Below are 25,006 nucleotides of genomic sequence, written 5' to 3'. Positions count from 1 at the left end.
TTAGCTAAAATAACAGAGAAGACATACTCAGGACATACTGCGCAGCAGTGGTCATCAAAACAATCTAGTACTGGTACAAAAACTGGGAAGATCAATGGAACAGGACAGAAATATCAGAAGAGAGCCCACACATGTATAGCCAACTAATCTTTGACAAGAAAACTGGAAACACACCAGGGGAAAATCCTTTTTTTATTCAACAAATGCTATTGGGACCACTGGATAGCAACTTTCAGTATTAGGAAGCAAGACCTGCACCTGTCACAGTGTATAAAAATCAGCTCTAAATGGTTCAAGGACCTAAATCTGCATCCAGAAACCATGAAACTATTAAAGGAAAGCATTGGAAGCATCTTCCAATAACTAGTGTACTGGGAGACATCTTAGAAAAGATACCAAAAGCACAAATGGGACTACATCAAACTAAAAAGTTTTTGTACAGCAAAGAAAACAATTAACACAGTGAAGAAGCAGCCAACAGAAAGGGAGAAAAATTTGTGCACATTACACAAGTGATAGGGGACTAATATCCAGGATTTACAAAGAGCTTCAGAAACCCAGAGACCGTGAATAAAGAACCCTGCAAAAATGGGCAACGGAAATGAACAGACATTTTTCAAAAGAGCAAAGAGAAATGGCTAACAGACATAGGAAAAGATGCTCAGGCTCCCTTGCCTTCAGGGAGATACAAATGAAACCACATTGGGGTACCATCTAACTCCAGTGAGACTGGCCTACAATCAAAACTCCACTAACAATATCTGTTTGTGTGAATGTGGGGAAAAAGGTACCCTTATTCTAATTCATACCTTATTTCAAGGCGTTTCATTTGTGGGATGTATAGTGATGGAGTAATAGAGAGTACCATATCCAGATGTGGGGATGCAATGCAGTATGCATCCATACTTCCAGTTCAAAGATGGACACCCAGCGAAGCTTTTGGTAATTTGTAGATGATGGGATGTTGGACTATCTAACATTGTCTGTACTAGCAATTGAAGGGCACACTTAAATAGCAGACTGATTTAATCATGAATCCTTATAAAGGACTATACTATTGTAGCAATGTGGGGAAACAAGGGTGTGGGGGATGGTTGTGGAAGTTTGATATTCATAGGACTGTCTCTCAGTTGCCACAGGTTGTGTCAAGCTCCAGATCACAGTGACATCATAGACACTTACACGGATGAGTTGAAGCAACAAAAAGCTGACAGCACACCAACATTGGTGGGTCATGGCCAAGTGAAATGTCAAAGCTCTGAACTTGAGCTGCAGTCTGGGTCCTCACTCTTGCTTCAGTCACATAACACAGTGTGGCTGTTCTGGTGACAGGAAGCATTCTGATTGGCTGCATTTCTGAACTCACATGGCTGTGTGGCCATATAAGCTGTCCAATTAGCAGCTGCCTGGTCATAAGAACCCAGAATCCTGCAGCCTCAGCATTCTAGAAATGCCATGGTGAGACAGGCTCTTCTGTCTGGTGGAGACAGGTGGTGAGTGGTTAGGTTCTACTTTCTGTGGCTTTTCTCACCATAAATGCCCTAACAGGGAACATGTTCAGCCTCTGTGGAAGGAGGCAGATTGTTACTCAGTGAACTTCAACAATGTGGCATCCTACGGGCTTTATCCAAGATAGGTCTGGGTAGCCCTCAGACCTGATGGGCAGCAAATCAAGAGCTCTGATTGCCATTTTGTACATTGTGGAAAAACTTTAAGACAGCAGAAACAACAGTGAGGTGCACATGTGCTAAGCTCAGTGAAAGCTTTCTGAGCTCATTGCATTGTACTGGCCCCAAAGGAAAATAGTACAACCTATGGCATTGTGCAGGTCAAAATGAATCTGTGTGGCTCTCAGAAGTAAGAGCCAATGGGTTTTGCAAGACTGGCACCATCAACAACCTAGCAAGTTAGGACACCTGGTGTCTTAATCCTAGGAACTGCTCCAACAAGAAGTGGGAGAAAGCTTGTACAGACAACAGTGCAGCATCTCCAGAGTATTACAGAAGGTGGAGACTGGTGAGACAGGAGTTGGAACTATGGTGATCATGGTGGAAATCTAACATTAGAACCCAGACCTGGAACTTGCTAGACAATGCAGAAGTGACTGCAAACAAAGAGCCAAGTACCAACTCCAATAACTAAAATCAAATTGTAAACCTGTGGCTGATAGAGCTTAGAAACCTGCACCAAGTAGCAGAATCTGATAAGCATAAGTACAATGGCCCAGAGCAAAAGAAGAGACAGAGGCACAATTAATATTACTGAAGACTCCCCTGCAAAGGAGCAAAAGCCTGTGCCAACCTCAGAGTTCACTGAGAAAGGCATTGAGAAAATGGAAGATACAGAATTCTAAACATTTGTTATAAAGCTTCTTATAAAAAATGAGAAGCATGTAAAGCAAGCATTCAAGGAATTTAATGAATATGTCACACTGGAAATGAATCAGATGAAACCTGATATATCAGAAATGAAAAATACAGTGAAGCAAATTAAAAATACAGTGGAGAGTCTCCAACCTAGAATGAAGGTGGTAGAAGAAAGAATCTCAAAATTGAAAGATATTTCCTATCACCAAAGGAAAACACACAAAAAACTGGAAGCAGAGCTGGATCAGGCCAAAAAAAGTATTCAAGAATTGAAACACACTATTAAAAGGCCAAATATAAGATTTATGGGAGTTCCAGAAGGTGCAGAAATAGAAGCTGGAATTAAAATTGTATTCAATGAAATAAGAGAAAATTTCCCTAATATGGAGAAAGAATTGGGAAACAAGATCTAGGAGGGGTACAGAATTCCTAACTGTATTCACCAAAAACAATCTTCACCATGACATACGATAATCAAGCTCTCTTCAATCGAACGTAAGGGAAAGATGGTTTAATGTGCACGAGAAAAAAATCAACTGACATATAAAAGAATGCCAATTATACTCATAGCAGACTTCTCACAGGGACCCTCCAAAGGCCAGAAAAGAATGGAGCAACATATTCCAGATTCTAAAAGCAAGCAATTGTTGGCCCAGGATAACGTACCCAACAACACTTCCTTTTGTCTTTGAAAATGAAATAAAGTTCTTCCACAGTAAAGAAAAGTTATAAGATTATGCCTCTTCCAACCCTGTCCTACTAATGATACTTAAAGATGTTTTCTTGACAGAGATAAGGAATAGCGTCCACCAAACCCAAAATTGAATCATAAAATGGTAATAATAAAAGAAGTAAAATTTAAAACAAAAGAATATGGAGCAGCTGTTACATGAACCAGCTCTTAGTATGAGAGAACAACATCACAGATGGTGGTGTAACTGGCCATCCCTTCATTTTTTTAAGATTCATTTTATTGGACAGATATATAGAGAGGAGGAGAGACAGAGAGGAAGATTTTCCATCTGTTGATTGATTCCCCAAGCAGCCTCAAAGACTGGAGCTGAGCTAATCTGAAGCCAGAAGCTCAGAGCCTCTTCCAGTCTCCCATATGGGTGCATGGCACCCAGGAGATTCTTCTGGGTCTCCCACGTGGGTGCAGGGTCCCAAGGATTTGGGCCATCCTCAACAGCCTTCCCAGGCCACAAACAGGGAGCAGGATCAGAAGCAGAGCTGCCAGGATTAGAACCGGTACCCATATGGTATCCAGGTGCATTCAATGCGAGGATTTTAGTTTCTGGCCACAGCACTGGGTCCCTTGCCTTCTTGGTAATTGTATTTTTTCATATTTCCCCAAAATAAAGGTGGCTCATTCAATTTATTTTAACTGATTTGAGTGTAATGTGTTTTCCTCTGAAGTGGTACAACACAGCTGCTATTTCTAAATATATTATATAAGCATATGATCGAGTGATCATTGCTACATTAATCAATGTGTACATTTGTCCTTGTTCATTTAGAAAATAAATTTATTTTGGAGGATGGGGAGATAGATGGAGACCTGGACTTGAAAATGCTGTCTTGTACGCTTTACATTAGCTTGCCTGTAATTTTTCCAAATTACTCTCCAAAGTGCTGTCTGACTACTTTTGTTTAGAATTGTGAGAGATCACACCAGACTCAGCTGTAGGATGTTCAAGGGGAGTTTTTATTGCCCAAGCCTGAAGACAGCAGCTCCAACTACACTCCAGGAACTACTGCACCACATGTCAGAAGCCAGGGGTTTTTAAGCCCTCACCTTCCAATTAGTTTGAAAGGAACTCAGTATGTTTTAGCACAAAGGAGGAAAGGAAGGTCCGGAGGCACTGAGTACTTCCCAGGAAGGATATAATTAGTATTTCAGTGCTGTTAGTCCCTACCTTCTGGAACTTATGTGAGTACACAATTAGCTTCACAGCCTCCACCAAGCCATGAACAGAGGGTTGGGGGCATAGCCACATTCCATTTGCCCAATGTCAAGGGGTGCTGGCCATCACTGGCTGCACCCCATAACACTTTCCGACCATGTTAAGGGTGTGAGTGAGATCATGCCAGACATGTCTAAGCTTTTATTAAGGAGTCTTTATTAACCAAGCTTAGTAATAATGGAACATACTAAAAATAGCAGATCACAAGTCCAATCAAAGCAGTAAACAGGGACCATGCTCAAGGGATTACCTGTCCTTGGTCAGTCAAGTGTCAAGGTGCCAGAGTAATGGAAACACCTGACAAGAAAGACAGTGAGCCCTCACTTCACAGGCCTTTTAAAGGGGCTTGTGAGGGGAGTGGTTACACAACCATGCAATACCATCCCCTCTCGGTTGATGGGTATTCGATTCTGCCCACCTGTGGCTCACCTAAGCGTTGTGGACTAAGGAGTTGATTAGTACTCGTTGGGCAGGAACAGGAACTCGGCTTATAACTAAAAAGACTAATTGGACTCATCTGTCTCTAATATCCTGGCTATATTAGGAGGGCAGAGAGAGTACACAAGGAGAGATGAAGGAGCAATCACTGGCTGCATTCCATATGAACCAGTGGTTGGAAGGGGTCTATGCATTTGTCTGTAAGACTTGAAATACACAAATACATATTTAGAAATATTTCAAGACGTGGGCCTGGCATGGAAGACTAGTGACTAAGTCTTTGCCTTGTATGTGCTGGGATCTTGCATGGGCACTTGTTCATTTCCCAGCAGTTCTACTTCCCATCTGGCTCTCTCTTTGTGATCTGGTAGCATACAAGATGAGAACTTTGGCCTCTAGGCTACTGCACCAGGCTCACATAAGAATTCTTAATTGGGGCTGGCACAGTGGCATAGTGGCAAAGTGGCTGAAGTCCTCAACTGGAATACACTGAGATCTCATATGGACACTGATTCTAATCCTGGCAGCCCCGCTTTGTGGAGAGCGGGAGTATGCCCCAAGATGGCACTTGTTATTGTCTTCTCACAGCACAAAGGCAGTAAACAAGTTTTAGGAAGTTGCAGAAGATTGGTTCAAGGTCTCATGCAGTCTTCATGGTGTGCGCGTGATTAAGGCTGTGATTGGTGTGTTTGATGCGTGGCCAAGCAGCCCTGTTGGAATTGGCTGTTGATAGAGTTTTAACCTAAGTTTGAGAAGAACAAAGAGAGAGAGAACAAAGAGGAGTAGTGGTAGTAGTAGTAGTAGAAGAGGAAGCCTGTAAATATGCTGTAGTTACTGCCCTTCTGTATTATACTTGAATTTCTTGTTTTGTTATGTTATGTAAATAGTTTGTCCTTCAATAAATCCTCATAAGAGCAAGCACCTGTGTTGGAGCTTCACTCACTGGATGAGGGACCCTGTTACCGCTTCCCATCCAGCTCCCTGCTTGTGGCCTTGGAAGGCAGTCAAGGATGGCCCAGGGCTTTGGGATCCTACATCCATGTGAGAGACCTGGAAAAAGCTCCTGGCTCCTGGCTTCTTTCCCCTGGCTTTGAATGTGCTGAGCACTGGCTGTTGTGCCCATCTGGGTAGTGAATCTTCAGATGGAGGATATTTCTTTCTGTCTCTCCTCCTCTCTGTAGATCTGACTTTGCAATACAAATAAAATTTGGAAAAAGAGCTATTTATTTTCATTTTTGATGAAGTGTACATAGTTGATCATGGTGGTTGGATTCAAGGGTTAGAGAAAAGTGGGTATGATCATTGTTTCCAAATTTTCTATTTTTTTTTTCCTGGATAACTCCTTTTTAATTTATGGGGTTTTTCGATGCTTTTTACATAGTTGTTCACTGTCTTCAGGAAGCTGGGTCAGATCACTGTTTCCACAATTTCTATTTTTCCTTCCTGTAACTAGGGTGAAGGAGGGAAGCCAAATCCAGCCTTCCAAACATCACTGCACCCTGGGATGGAAGACAGCCACCCAACAGCAACCCAGGGTCCCCCATGTGGGGCATGCACATCAGGTTTCAACTGAACTTGAGCTGTGGTTATGCAACAAGGTGGAGGAATCCACCATGGTGGGAGGGTTTGGGGAGGGGTGGGGAGAACCCAAGTATCTATGTAACTGTGTCACATAATACAATGTAATTACTGAAGTTAAATAATAAATAATTAAAAAAAAAAAGTTAAACAGTTCCAGATTACTTCCACTCCAAGCATAATGAAATCTCTACAGAATCCACTGGTAGACCTAGTCTACCTTAAAATTTCCATTGACCCAGTTATTCACTGCCAAAACTTGGTTGGGGTTGCTGATCGATTTATTCTGTCCTGTTTCCTCTGTTGTGGTACTAGGTGTCCTCTGAAGCTGCCAATGCACTGCCATTTCCTCCCTGTGCACCTGGATATGTTGTACACTGCTGTATCTAAGCCACTGAGGAGGCCCAGGTCTGAAACATGCACTACATGGTCAGACCATGGAACCTGAAGTTCTCTCCATGCTTGGGGCTATGAGTCCAGTGATTCAGTTGGGGGATCCCATAAAAATTTCATCTGATGTGACCACAGACCTGATTCTTGTGTGTGCTTGCCAAATCTTGCAATCGTGTTTTGTCCTATCTCTTCATGGTTAGGGTTCTGAATCCAGCAGTTCAACTAGGGGGATCCCCAAAGAAATTTGTCTGAGGTGTTCCCAGACCAGATTCTTGTATTTAGTAGCAAGTACAGGACCCACCACAGTCCATCGCCCCAATCAGCAGGTGGTTGCAATTGCTGGGTTGGTTCTGTTTTCAGCCCCGACTTCCACTGGAACCAATAGGTGTTGCAGGCCAGCCTGGTTCTGCCCAGCACATACTTGGCCCTCACATAAACCAGTGGGAGCTGCAGCCTAGTCAGAGTGACTCACAATAACACCCACCAGGCCCATCCCCTACCCTGGCTTGCCTGTATATGCAGCAGAGAAGTTCATTCTGTCCCACATCTCATTCAGCTCTCGTACATGTCAATGGGTATTAAAGCCTAGCTCCATCCAGCCAGCTCAACTATCCAGCCCTCACAGATGTTCTTGGGTTCCTTTCTGTCTAGCCACCCCAGCCCCTGTCCTAATTTTTGTGCCTTCCCATGGGAGTGGTAACAGAAGAAGGAGGAGCCCACTATTTCCCTCCCAGGCTTCTCCCACTCCCAGATTATTCACTCTCCAGGTGGTTCTGTGGTTTGACTTGACAGAATTAGCCCCCAGTGCCAGCTTCTGCCAGCTGATGCTGTAGCTAAGCCCAAAACAACTCTCACTCACTCTAACTTTATTTGTACCAGCAAGGTCAATCAGCCCAGCCTGGCTTTTCCCTGATCTAGTTCACATGAAACACACAGGTGTAACCCTGCCTAATCTTGTCTGCACCCATCCCAGCTCATTCTCTCCAGTGGGAGTAGCTGTCGAGCAAAGGAATCCCCCCTTATTCCCCCTGCTGGCTTTGACCCCTCCCTTCCTGTTTCTCACACATGCTGGTTGGCTGCTGTGGTCACATCCAGGGCAGTTGACTTCACCTTGCCTTCCTTAATGTGCACTGGTTTTTGTTGTGACCAAATCTGCCTTGACCCACATTCTGTTCTGGTGCTTGGATTCGCCAGTGGATGACATAAATTGATTCAGCCTGGTCTGCCCCTGAACCATGCCAAGTGTATGCCAGTGGGACACTCTCCATGGGCTGTTCTGGGCTGTTTCCTATCAGGCTTCTTGTGCTTACCTGCAGGGACTATGTCCTAGTTGCTCAGGTTCCTCCATCAGAACCTCTCCCAATGACAGATTTCATTCATACCACGGGGTGTATGAGCCAGTGGTACTCAGTTCACCTCCTGTCCTAGCAGGAACAGTGGCTTTTCCTGACTGGACTTTAACCCAATCTGGTTCTTGCTATTGGAAGTTCCAGCCCAGCCACGGCTTGGAGGAATATTATTTAAACTTTGCTGTAATGTGGAAGAATTTTATTTCATTTTCAAACAAAAAGGAAAGCTTTGCTAGGTGTGTTATCCTGGGCCCCAAATTTTGCTTTTAGATTCTGAAATATGTCAGTTCATTCTCTTCTTGCTGAGTAACTTTCCTGAGAAGCCTTCTGTGATTTTAATTGGCATTCTTTCATATGTCAGTTGATTTTTTTTCAAGTGCACACTTAAGGATCTTTTCCTTATTTCAGTTGAAGAGTGCTTGATTATCATATGTCGTGGTGAAGATCACTTTTGCTCAACACTGTTGGGAGTTCTGTGCTCCTCCTGAATGTTGTTTCCCAATTTTTTCTCCAATTAGGGAAATGTTTTCTTATTATTTCATTAAATACATTTTAATCCCAGCTTCTGTTTCTGCACTGGTTATGCTATTTTTCTAGAATGTTGATCTTGCTGACCTTGCTCTAACCTGTGACTGTTAAGTCTGAGTGCTGCATGGATCTATTTTGACCCATATGATGCCAAAGCCAGTGTTATTTCCCCTGTGAAACCATTGCAATGCATTGAGCTCAGTGAGTTGTCCCCTAGTTCAGCACATGTGCAGCTCACTGCTGTTCCTGCAGATTAAACTTTGCCACACTGTACAAATGGTGCCTGGTGTGCCACTTGTGGAATTTTACTTTTATTGGAAGGTCAGATATACAGAGAGGAAGAGAGAGAAAGATCTTCTATTCAATGATTCATTCCTAGGAGCCTCAATGGCGTCCCCTGACCTTCTCAGAGCAAAAGTCCAGAACCTTCTCTGGTCTCTCACTCGGTTGCGGGGCCCCAAGTCTTTGTGTCATCCTTGACTGGTTTCTCAGACCACAAAGAACTAAGTGGGAAGCAAGGCTGCCAGGATGACAACTGGTACCTGTATGACATTCTGGATTGTGCAAGATAAGGACTTTAGCCACTAGGCTCCTGCACCAGGCCCATTATAGAATTCTATAAGAATCACTGTAAATAACCTTGCACTCCCGTTTGGATTGTTCCATCATACATTTTCATGAAATTAGAAGCAGCTAATTCATTTGAATAATATTTTCATGATATTTATATTTTGGTCACAAGAGAAAAACTAAATTGTTTTTTATAAGATTTACTCATTTTTTTGTTAGAAAGTCTGATATAGGGCCCGGAGCGATAGTATAGCAGCTAAACTCCTCTTTAATACACTCGTATCCCATATGGGTGCTGGTTCTAATCCCAGCAGTCCCACTTTCCATCCAGCTCCCTGCTTGTGGCCTGGGAAAGCAGCCAATGACGGTCCAGAGCTTTGGGACCCTGCACCCATGTGGGAGACCTTGAGAAAGCTCCTAGCTCCTGTCTACGGATTGGCTCAGTTCCAGCCATTGCAGCTGTTTTGGGAGTGAACTATGGAATGGAAGATGTTCCTCTCCATCTCTCCTCCTCTTTGTACATCTGCCATTCCAATAAAAATAAATAAATCTTTAAAAAAAATAGAAAGTTGGGCCCGGCGGTGTGGCCAGCAGCTAAGATCCTAGCCTTGAATGCACCAGGATCCTGTATGGGCACCAGTTCAGGTGTCGGCAGCTCCACTTCCCATCCAGCTCCCTGCTCGTGGCCTAGGAGGGCAGTCAAGGATGGCCCAGAGCCTTGGGACCTTGCACCTGTGTGGGAGATCTGGAGGAAGTTCCTGACTCCTGGCTTCAGATTGGCACAGCACTGGACGTTGCGGTCACTTGGGCAGTGAATCATTGGACAGAAGATCTCCCTCATTGTCTCTCCTCCTCTCTGTATATCTGACTTTGTAATAAAAATAAATAAATATTAAAAAATAGAAAGTCAGATATAGAGAGAGAAGTGACAGAGCGGGAGATCTTCCATCTATTCATTAACTCCCCAAATGGCTACAATGTCCAGAGCTGTACCAGTTAAAGCCAGGAGCCAAGAGTTTCTTCTGGATCTCCCACGTGGGTGCAGGGTTCCAAGTCCGTGGGCCATGTTTGACTGCTTTTCCAGGCCACACACTGGGAGCTAGATGGGAAGCAGGGCTGCTGGGAATCCAACTGGTACACTGATGGCATCCCAGTATATGCAAATTGAGGACTTAAGCCACTAGGCCCTAGTCTTTTGTTTGTTTGCTTGCTTGCTTGTTTTAATCTTAGTATTAAGAAAAAAACCTGACTTTATTTTCTATTTCTGATGACTTTTACATAACTAACCAGGATAGGAAGGGTTTAGGAATATGGGTGCATGGGTGAGATCACTGTTTCCAAATTTTTTTTATCTTCTCCCTGTATCCTGTAAAAGAAGACAAATTAGAGGAGATGCTTCACCCAGCTTCCCCACAGCACCAGTACCCAGGGATGGGATACGGACAATCGGTGTCAGTCCAGGATCCCCAATGTGGTGCTTGCTGCCAAGGTTTCACACAAGCAGTTTTGCTAGTTCTGAAATTCTGTCATTGTTGCCAATCCAAGGATGAATAAATCCTTCCAAAGTCCTTTGGCTACCCAGTTTCCATTCACCCAGATATTTTCTGTCAGCACTTGGCTGGGGTAGTTGTCTCAATTTTATGCTCTGCTTCCCCTGCTATGGTATCAGATATCCCTGACCAGCCCCAATGCACTGCCATGTACTGCACATACATCTGGGCATGCCCACTACTGCTTCATGTTTGCCATGGAGATGGTCCAGACCTGATACATGTATTCCACAGCCAGCCCACAGATCCTGCGATTCTCCCCATTGTTAGAGTTCAGAGTCCAGCAATTCAGTTGGAAGGATCCCCAAAGAAACTTCATCTGAGATGATCCCAGACCATATTCTTGTGTGTGCATGCCAGTACATGGTCCAACTCTGTCCATCACTGATGTCAGCCTATACAAGCACAATGGTAGTTGCAATTGCTATGACAGTTCTAGTTCTAACCTGGTTCTCATATAAGCCAACTGATCTTGCAGCCCAACCCAACATTGTCCACCACACAATTAGCCTTCACATTCATCAGCAGAAATTGCACCCTAGTCAGGGTGACACCCAATAAACCCAGACGTGTCAACCCCCCAGCCCTGAGTCTTCAAAATGCTGCCATTTGCATCAAACTGGTCAGTCTTCCCCACATCTCATTCAGTTTCCATACACCTATAAGAGTGTTGGAGCTCAGTTCAAACCAACTGACACTGCAATCCAGTCCACAAAAATGCTGGTAAGTACAACTGCCTGTCTGGCCAGGCCAACTACCAGCCTTGATTGTCATGGCCACCTGTGAGTCTTGAGGCCCATCTGAGAGGGGCCCAAAAATTCCCCACCAGTCGCATCCCTAGACATGCATCTTACACTCATTAGGTGGTACTGCAGTCTTTTTGTTGATGTTGTTTATGAATACAGGTGCTCAGGAAGTTTCCACAGCCTTTTTCCTTTTTTACATTAACATTGTTAATTTGTTATTGTCTTTCTTTTGAATGTCGCATATACAGAGAAAACAGACAGGAAAATTTATTGCAAATAGATTCATTCCGTAAGTCGCTAAAGCAGCCAGTCCTGAGCCAAAATGAAGCCAGGAGACAGGAGCTTCTACCATTTCTACCATTCAGGTGCAGAGTCCCAAGGTTTTGGGCCATCCTCAGCTACTTTAACCAGGCCACAAGCAGGTAGCTGAATGGGAAGCAAGGCAGCCAGGATATGAACTATATGGGATCCAGGTGCTTGAAAGGTGAGGACTTTAGCCACTAGCCAACTGCACCTGGCTGAATTATTTAGTCTTTCCATACAGGACCTGTCCTCTTCCATAATGTGCCAGGTAATGCTGAGACAAAGGTAAACCAGCTTACACTTACTTTGACTCATGGCTGCACCGGTGGATAGAGTTGGTTAGCACAGCTTGGCTCTCCCCCACTCAACTCACATGTAAGCTAGCAGGTATTGCAGCACTGCTCAGACTTGTCTGCCATGGTTTCAGTAATCACACTCACCAGTGGGAGCAGTGACCCAGCAGGAACCTCCCACCAGATACCCTACAGGTCTCACATGTATCAGTGGGTGCTGTACTCAAGTTGGTACAACATTCCTAAACTGAATATTTGTCAGCAGATGCTGTAGGCTGTCATGGCCCAATCTGCCCTCAGCTCTGGCTCCAGTTGATGGGGATCACTGCACTGCCCAGCCCAACCATCCCCTAGCCCCAGCCTTAATGTAGACTGGATAGTGTTGGGGCCTGATCAACTTGTCCTGCACCCCTTTCTGGTTCTCACAACCTAAAGTAGGTGTTATGACCTGACCCACACATATGCTGATGGGACCACAACCTGGCTTGTTCTGGGCTGCTCCCAGACTTGCTTCCTGCACTCACCTACAGTGACTGCATCCTGAAAGGTGTTCCCCACACTGATCTATCAGGTCTCTTCCCAGTAATAGATATCACACATAAGGAAGGGACCTTAGCCCAGATTAACTTACTCCACTTTCTGTCCTGGTAGGAAAAATGGCCTTTCAAAATGGGCCCACATCCATTCCGCATCTTACTGTTGAGTGCTTCAGCCTAGCCATAACTGCTCTTCATGAAGACTAAGCTCTCATGAGGTTCAGGAGGTGCTCGGTCCATCCTACGCTCACCCTGTTTCTCTCAAACACCAATGGCTGCTGGAGTATGGTCCACTCTGGTCATCCTCTGACCAGGTCCACACCCATGTCAAGTGACACTGCCATCATGTTCAGTCCTGTTCACAGCCTCTATTCCAGCGCTTATGGTCACTGGAGGGAACCACAATCCAGCTAAGTCATCTGTTAAACTCCTCTACCATGCCTTTTCCCAGCCACCAATCTTATGTGTGACACTGGTTGCTGTGACCCAACTCAGTTTAGCCTATTTCCTGTCTTGGCCTTTGCCAACAGATGCTGCAGCCTGATCTGGCCAACCTCCAGTCCCAAATTCTGCTGGTGGATGCTGCAACCTTGCTCTGCTTAGTCTGCCCTCATTCTGGCTCATGGAAACTTGGAGGTGTGGTAACCTACTACAGCCTGATCCATTCTCTAGTCTGGCTCCAGCACATGCTAGTGGGAGCCCTGCCAGGTAGGCCCCTAGTGCTAGCTTATGTTGCAGCCATGATAATTAGCCTAGCTCAGGTCTCTCACATGGGTTGGTGCATTAGTTTTATCCATAAAATCTTTCTGCTTCCCCACTCCAAACCACTTGATCTCAGCCCCCATCCCCACTTACCAGCAAGTGCAATAACTTCATTGACACAAGTCTCTCAGACGTCATTCCATATCTGCAACATATCCCCTCAGTTGTATTCCCTCCCACTGATCTCCTTACCCCCTTTTTTGATCAAGCCACACATCATGCACATGGAGAATTCAATAGGCTTGTTTTATCTAACTAAAACCTTAGGTCACAAGTCTTCATATTCCTCTGAAATCATCAGTTAGGCTCCATTCAAGACTGCACTTTCTTTTTTTTTTTTTTTTAATAATCTATTTTATTGTGTTGTTGACAATCTTTACATAGTTAATTACAGTTAAAGAAAGAAAAAGAAAAGAAAAAAGAAAAAAAAAAGGTTCAGGGGGATAGGGAAGTGGGTAATACTATTATGTCCACATTGTTTCCATCTTGTATCTGAGGTAAAGGGGGATATTGAGGGGGAAGCCCCACCCGGTTTCCCGCCCACCCCGAGTCCCGGATGTGGGGCATGCTCTGAGATATGTGCTCGAGTGGTGTTAATAGTTCTCCGGTTATGAATCGCTGCCAGTTTCGCTCGATGAGGTCGTGCACTTTCAAGTGTCCACAAGTGCACCCTCTTCAGCCAGCCTATGCTATGTGGAAGCCAGCCAAATGCATGTGTTTTCTTTTAGTACTGAAGCAGTCAGGTGAACAGCAGTCGCAATAGAGGAACCCCCCAAAATAGTCTTGTAGAGAGGATTGAAAACTGCAAATGACAAAAATTCTAATAGGGACCCAGGTTCTCTTAGTTTTTATTCAACTCATGGAAATATATTTCAGGTTGGCTTACTACTTGTCCTTAATTTCAGGAGCTCCTAGTCCCTGCAATTTCTTTCCCATGAAAATAAAATGTGTGTCCTAAGGAGAAGCCTTGTATGGAGACAGAAACTTTAAGGAGACTTCAAGTTCAACCTTCTCACTATGAAGGAGGTAAAATACAGTTCCAGTGAGATGATATAACTGTACACCAAGGGCTTAATCACACAACTTACGGTAACTTTTGCCACAGCACACAATGTTTACGTGACTGGATAGGGTGTAGATAGAAAAAAAGAAAAAAATTATTGTTTTGCACTCCAACAGGAACACTCATATCCTGAAATTAACCTGCTCCAGGACACTTGGAGCATGCCCCACACTGGGGACCTGGGATGGTTGGAAGGATGGGTGGGGCTTCTCCCTTTATTTCACCCCCTATTCAGATACAGGGGGAAAAAATATTGGTGTGTAAACAATGGTCTTACTCACTTTTCTGTAGCCCTTTACCCTTTGTACCCTAATCAACATTGTAAGATTATTTTTTTAAAAAAATGCTCAATTTGACAAATTTAAGCCTGGTCACTCCTCCACGGTGCTCAATGCATTCTGAGGAAAAAAAAAAAAAAAAAACAGGTGTGTTTTATGTGTCAAGCTGAGATTAACTTATTGTAGAAAGGGGCCAGGATGTGTCAGTTAATAACATCCTCTAACAGATCTGAGAACCAGGATAGGGTGCAGGATCAGTGCTGGATCAGGCCACTACAATAGGCAACTCACATCAGGGCTCAGGCAGGGGGCCATGCAGTTCCTGGATAGGCTGCAGCACACAGCAACATGAAGTGGAATTGGGGGAAACCTGGAGCAAGACACACTGCACCACATGCTGGTGGAAGATGGGCTAAGTCAAGCCATGGCAGTCAGGGAGATGTTGGTGTTTGACCCGTAAGCCCTGGGGGCAGATCTAGTGCGGCACTGGTAGCCTTGTTTGGGCCCTTGGGCACAGCTGTGTGATGAGCCCAGTCCACAAGCCCCAGAGGCTCTATGTGTGGCAGGGCTTGTTACCTGGCCTGGATCCTTGGACGGACAGTGCGATGGGTCTTGAGTCTGCTAGTCCTGGGAGTATAAAGTGGGGCAGGCCTCAGGACACCTGGCTTTGGTATTTCACATGCCTGCATGATGCTGTTAGCTCAGTGAGCACCGAGGGTGGGGATCCAATGGGACATGATCAACTGGCTCAGGACTTGGCCCACTTGCAAGAACTGGTCCTCCTCAGTTGAAAAGTAGCATTGGACAACTGGCCTGGATCCACCTGGAGATGTCAGCCCACTGAGGCCTGAAGAGCACATCTGGACCATCTGAGATAAAGGAGGAGAGAACAAATTGGATAAGTACCCCAGCCAAATGATGACAGCAAATATCTGGGTGAATGGAGACTCTAAGGTCAACCATGTCAGCCAATGAACATTGAAAGAGTTCCCTCATCCTTGAATTGGTGAGATGAACAACATTTCAGAACTATCGGAACCACTTAGACAGAAACTTGGTTTGGCATTAGGGGTCCAGTACTCATCCTTAGGTACTGGGATGGTTGGATGGCTGGGTATAGCTTCTCTGCATATCATTTAACCGTGACCCAAAATAGGAAATAAAAAATAGAAAACTTGAAAATAATCATATCAATTTCTCTTTAATGATCTAACACACACATACACACACACACACACACACACACACACACACACACACTACATAGAAACCCAAAACAAGAAAAAAATGATTAGGTCATACCCCCCGTCCCAGCCATCGCACAAGTTTAAAGGTGGATGGAGCTTAGGCCCGCCTTCTTTCCAGGATATCCACTCCTGGTGTATTCACTGGGAAGGGATAAGCCTCTTGAGCCAGGGCATGCCCAGGCTCTGCTCACTGTGTGGTTGCAGTGGCCAGATCCAGGACCCCACACATGGAATATGACCCAACCTGGGTGTCTCCCAGCAGCCAATAGGCTTTTGAAAGTTCTCTGCACCCAGACACCAAGGTCTCACTCTCACAATCCTATCATCTTCATGATGTTGGCAGTGGAGACAGAGAAGTTTTATTTGCAAAGTGGCTATATGAGCAGGTGAAGAAGAGTGAAGGGGAAATCACTTCATGAAAGAAAACTAGGTGTTCTTGTGCCTCTTGAAATTAGAGACACCCAGTTAGTAACTCTTGACTTTTGCTCCAACTCTTGGTTACTGAAACAGGATGCATAACTGGAAAGAAAGGACCCACTCCTGTTTTCTCTCAATCCCTGTGGATCCCATCCTTCCACCTATTCCACACTCCTATGATGCAACCAGAGTATGTTAGGATACTGTCAGAGACTGGGAATGTTTTAAAAGTGGAAATGCAAGATATTCAATAAATCTGTTGCAGGAGGCTCTGGGAAGTGTGTTGCCAGGGATGACCTGAGCCAGGAGCTGATCAGAAACAACAGCAGAGAGTTCACAGCTCGGTGCTCACATGAGAATTCTGGTGAGAAGCAGGCAGGAGTGTACAAACTTCATTCTGCAGTTGAAGTAAGGCATTGATTACATGGCCAATTTTGAAAAAAAAAAAATACCTCTCTTGCCCTCAGTGCTCATCATGGTTGGATCGGGCCTTGACTCTAAATATTAAATAGTAGAAGTGGTCCAGGTTGTCACACATGAGATACATGTCAATGAACTTAACAAAAACATTCCATTTACCTCAACGCTAGTCATGGTATCCACTCTTAATTTTTTTTTTAATTTAAAAAGCAGAATTAAAGTGAGAAAGACCAAAGTAGGGAGTTATCTTCTGTCCACTGGTTCATATCCCCAATGGCTGAATTACAGTTGCTGGGCTGCTGTGAAACCAGAAGCCAAAAGCAAAACCATCGTGGATTGGCTAGGATCTCAGACAGCTTACCTACTATGTAACAATGCTGGTGTGGTGCTCACTCTTACAGGTGAAAGACTTCAGGGACAGACTGCTATCTTGTAGCTCATACAATGGCAAAACCTTACTGTGGGAAGCCGTGATGCATTAAATCAGTGTGAATCTGAGCAGTAGTGGTGGCAGCTGACACATAAACTCCACCAGAAATAGGCACTCCAAGAGTCTGATGACAGACAATTCTTTTGCCTCTGAGATATGCCTACTAGAGTCTTGTGTGTTTTTTGACCAGCAGCCCCCGAGACTCCTGAGGGCAATGACAATGGTGTAGCTTGGCTGCAGAATCACCAGAGGCAAACTAGTGAGAGGGATGTCCCTTCATTGGGAAGATCATACAAGCATATATACAATAGAGAGGGAAGGCAGAGGGTGGTCTCAATAGTACTCCCATCCTACACTCTTATTGTAATTGATCAATAAGCATGCCTATCTCTCTGGACACTAAGCAAGTCACCAGTTGCATTTTGTAAGCAGGGTTGGAAGCTTAGTGTTTCAGGCCATGTGCAGGCAGACGAAGCTAGGCTAGCACCTGGGCTGAAAGCTATGCCTTTGGGCATGATCATTACATGTGACTGGTAAACAAGATGAGGGCTGCATTTACCTTGTTAGAGTTGCTTATCAGAAAAATTCTAGCACAGTTCCTCAGGGACAGAGAGATTGGGATACAGCCTACTACTCTGGATGTATCCCGAGTGAACAGGCCAAGTTGGAGTCTTTCTGACCTGAGATTACTGCCAGGGCTTTGCCTCAGAGACACTGTGTGCCATGTACCTATGGCATACTGCATGTGATAAGCAAGCAGAGATCCAGGGGCAATCACACAAAGTGATTAGTCAAGGAGAGACAGTGGTCAAATAGCATCCACATTTGGCCAGATATCACAAGAGAATCTTCCCTCTGGACAAGATTCGCCCTTCAAACCTGGGTCTTTATCATTACAATTGCCACATGCATCAGTTGATATCTGTGATTTCAACATAATTTTGTAATGTGACGCGGAATTTCGAGATTCAAAGAAGCTCTCTGTATCATTCCAATTTTAGTATATGTGCTGCTGAAGCAAGCACACTAAGACAGTTTTTCAAACAAGTGTTGCAGACTGAACATTTATTATTAACATTAAATCTGAAAGCAGAAGTCATTCACACTCCCCACCTCACAACAAAGGGACATCATGTACAAATTGAATCTTAATTATTTTAGCAACAAATAACCTCTCTTCTGAAATGACACTCCTCATGTTTATTGTTTAACACCTGCTGTGACTTTCAAAATATATTTCCACATTCACTGCCCTTTTACAATGTTTTGTATTTGTACTCTTGCTAATGGTTGTTTCATTCACTGTGTAAGCTCTGTCAGACCAAAACAGGTTTATGTTAGCTACTCTGTTTATATGCTTTTGTAGTTCTGGGGTCTGTGAATCTGCAAATGATTGTTTTCAGAAAAATGATTTTTCAGTCAATGCAGTGATATTTTACTCATTTCTGTAGATATACTAATTATTGAAGCATGGATGTTTTCCACTGCACACAAAATGTGTTTGTGTATGAATTTTAACACACATGTGATATTTTCATAATGCTCTTTCCATGTGAATTCTGATGTTGAACAAAACCTGACAGGTTTCCACACTCACTACATTCATAAGGTTCTTATCCTATAGAGATTCACTGATGTTAAATGCAACCTGCTTGGTGAGTAAATGCTTTTCACACAAACTAGATTTATAACGATTCTCCCCTCTGTATACTCTGATGCATCGTTAGGCTTGATTTATGAGTGAAAGCTTTTCCACACTCACTACATTGATAAGGCTTTTCCCTGGTGTGGATTATGTGATTTTGAACAAAACCTGATTGGTAAATGCCTTTCCACACTCACTATATTCATAAGGTTTTCCGAGGTGGACTCTCTGATGTGTAATGAGGTATGACTTACGAGGAAAGCCTTTTCCATGATCACTATTTCCATCTGTTTTTTTCCCCTGTGTGCATTCTCTGATATATGATTAGGTGTGATTCTGAGTAAAAGCTTTTCCACTCTCACTACATTCGTAAGGTTTTTCCCCACTGTGGACTCTGATGTGCAATAAGGTATGACTTATGAGAAAAGCCTTTTCCACACTCACTACATTCATAAGGTTTTTCTCCAGTGTGCATTCTCTGATGTGAAATGAGTATGACTTACGAGGAAAGGCATTTCCACACTCACTGCATTCAAAAGGTTTCTCCCCTGTATGGACCCTCTGGTATGCAATGATGGTTGGCTTATGAGAAAAGCCGTTTCCACACTCCTTACATTCATAATGCTTTTTCCTTGTGTGGATTCTCTGATGCAACATTAAGTATGAGTTATGAGAAAATGCTTTTCCACACTCACTACATTCATACGGTTTTTTCCTCATGTTGATGCTCTGATGCCTCATGAGAAGTAATTGCTGGTGAAAGGCTTTTCCATGCTCGTTGCATTCATATGGGTTCTCTGCACTTTGAAGGATCTGACTCTAATGAGTTCTGACTTCTGGTACATGTTTCCTTTACATTCATTGGACACAAACAACTTTTCCCCTGTGTCAGTTCTCTGTTTTGTGCTAAGGCAAGATGTATAGTAGCCAACATGAATTGCTTCTCCCACACTGACAGGTTGCTGATTACATGGGTCTTTGGTATAAACTTGCTCACACCTAAGGACTATCTTCTTCCCAATGAAAGTTTTCTCTTTCCCCTGTGTTCAAAGGACTGCTGACAAATGTGGATCTTGTCAAGATGACTGAGATTTTCCCCACTCTCAAAGTTGTTCTCAGGTACATTAGAGACTTGCTGTTTTTCAAATGGCATTTCATCTGGCTTCCTGTGGGGAAAAGGGATTTAAAATAAACTGTGATGTTATTTCCTCTCTCCTTTCAAGACACCAGATCTCTGAGCCCCTCTGGAGAGTTGCTTTCCCCAGCCCCTCTTCCAAGTTCTACTGGTCACTTAAGTAAAAGTTTTGCCTACAACTGCTTTCTATTTTCTGTTTCTATAGTATGTTAAAGCAAAAAGTCACTGAGCTTTCCTGGTAACGGTTGGGTGCAGAATATGGAACTTGAAAAAGACTTGGCTCTTATACAAGACCTATGAGGGTAGACTTAGCAAAGAGAAGACTCCACAAGGTTTGTACTGAACCTGTGGAAATGACCCTTGGTATCCCATCCCTCTGCAGAAACATGAACATGCCAACCCACCCACATAATCCCCAGGTACTGCCTAGCTCTAACTGAAACTCTAGATGGATTATACTTTTAGGAGGTGGTAGGCAGAGATAGTAAGTGCAACCATCTAAGACTTAAAAGTCTCTAATCACCAACTATCCATTTTCACTTTTCTTATCACATCAATTTTCATTTTGCAGTCAAACATGAAAACTCATGTTGGAGTAATGACAGTCCCCAGAAGAGGCCAAATTTCTGCATGACTTGAAATTCCTTAAGTAGATCCTGAATCCCAACCACCTGAAATGGGACCAAAGTTCTGGGCTACCTTTCCATGCTTCAGGTTTATGTATCCTCATTGGAGGAATAATGAGAGTCCTGGAACCACCAAATATTCACTTTGGATTTAATTTTTTCATTTTTAAAATGTGTTTATATTTACTGGAAATTCAGGTATACAGAGAGAGGATGAGAGACACATAGGGATATTTTCCATGTGCTGATTCACTTTCCAAAAACCCACAACTCTCAGAGCTGAGCTGATTTAAACGTAGGAGCCAAGAACTTATTCTGTGTTTCCTATGCAGGTGTAGCTTCAGAAAGGTGTGAGTTGTCCTCAACAACTTTTCCAGGTCACAAGCAGAGAGCTGGATGTTAAGTGGGACTGCCAGGGCTCAAACCAGCGTCCATATATGATCCTAGTGCATGCAAGGTGGGGGCCATCCACTAGGCTACCATGCCATGCCCTCCAGTTTGATCTTTAGAAATGACTTATCTGGGCCTTTGGATGCCCCACTCTACACTTCATAGATGAGTTGAGACAGGGAAAGTTTCTTTAACTTTGTCACTCACATGGCTCCCTACCTCTGAGAGCTGTACAGCCCTGGAATCAGGTGTACCTTTGCAGCTGTGTAGTAGAAGCTATTTCCTTGCTGGTTGAGAGACAACCAATTGGTAGTGTCTCACCCACAGACGCCTGTCCAGACAAGGAATGCTCAGCAGACACTTAAAAATCCGCGACCCTTCTGAAAAAATTTGCTGTCTCCATTCAAGAGGCACACCATCTCCTGGCTCTCTCTCAAGAAATACTATTTAATTCCCTCTGCGTTCTATATACACTTGGTCACTTTGCAAATGAAACTTCTGTCTGCAAGTTAAAAATGAAAAAAATAAGTAGAAAGAATGAAATCCTATTTCTCAAGTCTCATTTTTGTAAAATTTCCCTTTCATATTTTGTTTCAATTATGGCCTGTGCTAATACCAAGCATCTTTGTGGTAATGCAGCTCTCTTTTTGGTTATTATACAATTTTTTTGTGATTAAAACTTGCCTGGAGATTATTTCTTTTTTGATTAGCTCCAAGCAGCTCATTCTTCCTGTATGAATCAGAAATGAGGAAAAGAGTAATCATATGTATGAATCACATCTAAATGTTTCCACTCAGATGCTCAAGTGAAGTCAATGGAATTTGTTGCGATTCTAATTCTAGCACATTGTTGTATTAGTAAAATGTGGACATTTATGAGCATTATTAATAGGCATTAAAACTTATCCTATTAATGCCTTAACATAATACCCATTTTCTTTTTTTTTAAAGATTTACTTATTTTATTACAAAGTCAGATATACAGAGAGGAGGAGAGACAGACAGAAAGCTCTTCCATCCGATGATTCACTCCCCAAGTGAGCTGCAATGGCCGGTGCACACCGATTCGAAGCCAGGAACCTGGAACCTCTTCCGGGTCTCCCATGCGGGTGCAGTGTCCCAATGTATTGGGCCGTCCTTGACTGCTTTCCCGGGCCACAAGCAGGGAGCTGGATGGGAAGTGGAGCTGCCGGGATTAGAACTGGCGCCCATATGGGATCCCGGGACGTTCAAGGCGAGGACTTTAGCCACTAGGCCACGCCGCCGGGCGCTACCCATTTTCTCAAATAAAAAATTCAATTACGTGACATTGTGTATTTAACTTAATGTGGGAAATGAGAGAAAATATGGTATAAAAATTTAAAATAAGGCTTGGGGTATCTTACATCCCATATCAGCACTAATTTGTCTTTTCCTGGCTACTCTGCTTCACATACAACTTCCTGAAAATGTATCTTGGCAGGTGGCAGATGTGATTCAAGTGTTTGAGATTATGAAAAAAAAAACATATATAGTTCTAAATGTATGGTGACACATTGGCAAATTGCTAGAATAAACCTATACATGGAGACTACAGAATGTCTGTGTCTCACCGGCCGTCCTTCTGAAAGAAAGTTAAAGTAAAAATCAAATATAATTCCAGTCAACCTTTACTGAGATATGTATCAACTTCACTGCCCATTATGTGCTGACCTACCTGCCAGTCTCTGCTGGACAGATTTCTCCACTGTCCATGGTGCGGATTCTTGCTCCAACTTGAAGATCACATCAGGTTTTGTTATGGAGTACCCTGTTAAAGGAGAATGATGTAGATTTTCTGAAATCCCCACTAGTCCTACCAACTATTACATTTTATAAACTCTTCTTTCATTAGCAAACTATACAGAAGTGTTCTGTAAGACATGACAGAACTTCACTCACCCACAGACAGCAGATTGTTATATGTCTCAAGCATCACCTCCCTGTACAGGGTCCTCTGAGTATTGTCCATTGCCTGCCATTCTTCCTGGGTAAAGTCCACAGCCACATCTTCAAATGACACCAACACCTGTAACAGCACATGTCTTCTCAGTTCTGGATCACTAAATAGAAACACTGGCAGTGCATTCTCTGCATGTTTAATCTGCAACTTCTATGTCTGTAGTTTAATTTACAATTTATACAGCATCATAGGGTAACAGTTAAATGGAAATATCTTGTGCTGTATTACTTTTGCAATTCCAACTTAACAACAGAATATTCCTTATTCTCTTAAAAGTTATTTTCTCTAAAGATTCTCATTCTAATGAATTACTGCAGGCATTGCTAGAATATTTCTTCAAGTGGAAGATAACATTCTATTTGTCCATTATTATCACTCTGCTTTTCAAATAAATTAAGATAAATAGTCATATTCTCACTGAGCCAAAGTATTAACTCAGGACATGTAATATTAAGCTGCTTTTATTTCTTCTGTGTGTTCAATTTGCATCTTCTATGAATACAGCTTAATTTACAATCTATATGGTAACATAAGATAAAAACAAAATAAAACATTTTGTCCTCTATTACGTTTGCAATTCTGAGGCTACAATTCCACTATTATTCTGTATCAGACTGTTTTCTCTGATAACCATAAAATGAATTAAAATTGTATAATCTTTAGATACACAAGAGCTAAATATCATGCTAGATTAGATCATTAAGGTAAATGCTTAATTATGTTTCTATTCTGCTCCATTGATCTTCTTCTCTATTTTTTTGCCAGTACCAGGCTGTTTTGATAACCACTGCCCTATAGTATGTCCAGAGGTCCGGAACTGTGATTCCCCTGCTAACTTCCTGTTCTTGAGAATGGTTCTAGCTATTCGTGGTTTTTTGTGTTTCCAGATGAACCTTTGAATCATTGTTTCCAGATCTGTGAAGAATGTTTTGGGCAATTTGATTGGGATTGCATTGAATGTATATATTGCTTTTGGCAGTATAGACATTTTAATGATATTGATTTTACCTATCCAGGAGCATGGGATGTTACTCCATCGTTCTAGATCTTGTTCAATTTCTTTTTTAAGTAGTTTGTAGTTTTCTTCAAATAGCTCTCCTACATTTTTGGTTAGGTTAATTCCCAGATACTTCATGCTTTCCTTTGTTACTTTGAATGGTATCTTGCTGGTTAGATCTTTTTCCAACTTGGGGCTGTTAGCATACACTATGGCTGTTGATTTTTGTTCATTAATTTTGTACCCTGCCACTCTACCGAACTCTCGTATAAGTTCTAGTAGTCTCTGTGTTGAGCCTTTTGGCTCTTCCATATAAAGAATCATGTCATCTGCATATAGTGAAAGCTTGACTTCTTCATTTCCAATTTGGATTCCTTTGATCTCTTTTTCTTGTCTTATGGCCTCAGCGAGTACCTCTAGAACTATGTTGAATAGCAGCGGAGAAAGCGGACATCCCTGTCTTGTTCCAGATCTCAGTGGGAAGGGTTCCAGTTTTTCTCCATTCAGTATGATGCTGGCATTGGGTTTTTCATATATTGCTTTGATTATGTTGTGGATTTTTCCATCTATGCCTACCTTGGTTAGAGTCTTTAGCAGGAAGTTGTGCTGAATTTTGTCGAAAGCTTTTTCTGCATCTATTGATACTATCATGTGATTCTTGTTTTTCAGTTTTTGGATGTGGTGTATCACATTTATGGATTTCCGAATGTTGAACCATCCCTGCATTCCAGGGATGAATCCTACTTGATCTGGATGAATGATCTGTCTGATGTGTTTTTGAATTCTGTTGGCTAGGATTTTGTTGAGAATCTTAGCATCAATGTTCATCAAAGAGATAGGTCTGTAGTTTTCTTTCTCTGTAGGATCTCTGCCCAGTTTTGGGATTAAGGTAATGTTGGCTTCATAGAATGAGTTTGGAAGGGTTGCTTCCTTTTCTATTGTTTTGAAGAGTTTGTAGAGGATTGGGGTTAGTTCTGTTCGGAATGTTTTGTAGAATTCTG

The 25,006-nt window shown here is 42.9% G+C and overlaps 1 protein-coding gene across 1 annotated transcript in view; it reads right to left on the bottom strand.

Moving 5' to 3' along the window:
* Positions 1-19,596, bottom strand: part of LOC131483044 (zinc finger protein 84-like) — a 286,703-nt gene extending 267,107 nt beyond the window's left edge. The window contains 3 exon segments of the mRNA XM_058679911.1: positions 18,943-19,025; positions 19,269-19,371; positions 19,374-19,596. Of these exon segments, the coding sequence (XP_058535894.1) occupies positions 18,943-19,025; positions 19,269-19,371; positions 19,374-19,596 (409 nt within the window).
* Positions 19,597-25,006: the final 5,410 nt, after the last annotated feature.

The sequence above is a fragment of the Ochotona princeps genome, chromosome 22 (assembly GCF_030435755.1).
Source record: "Ochotona princeps isolate mOchPri1 chromosome 22, mOchPri1.hap1, whole genome shotgun sequence".
NCBI lineage: Eukaryota > Metazoa > Chordata > Mammalia > Lagomorpha > Ochotonidae > Ochotona > Ochotona princeps.
This window is presented reverse-complemented; position numbering and strand designations above follow the sequence as displayed.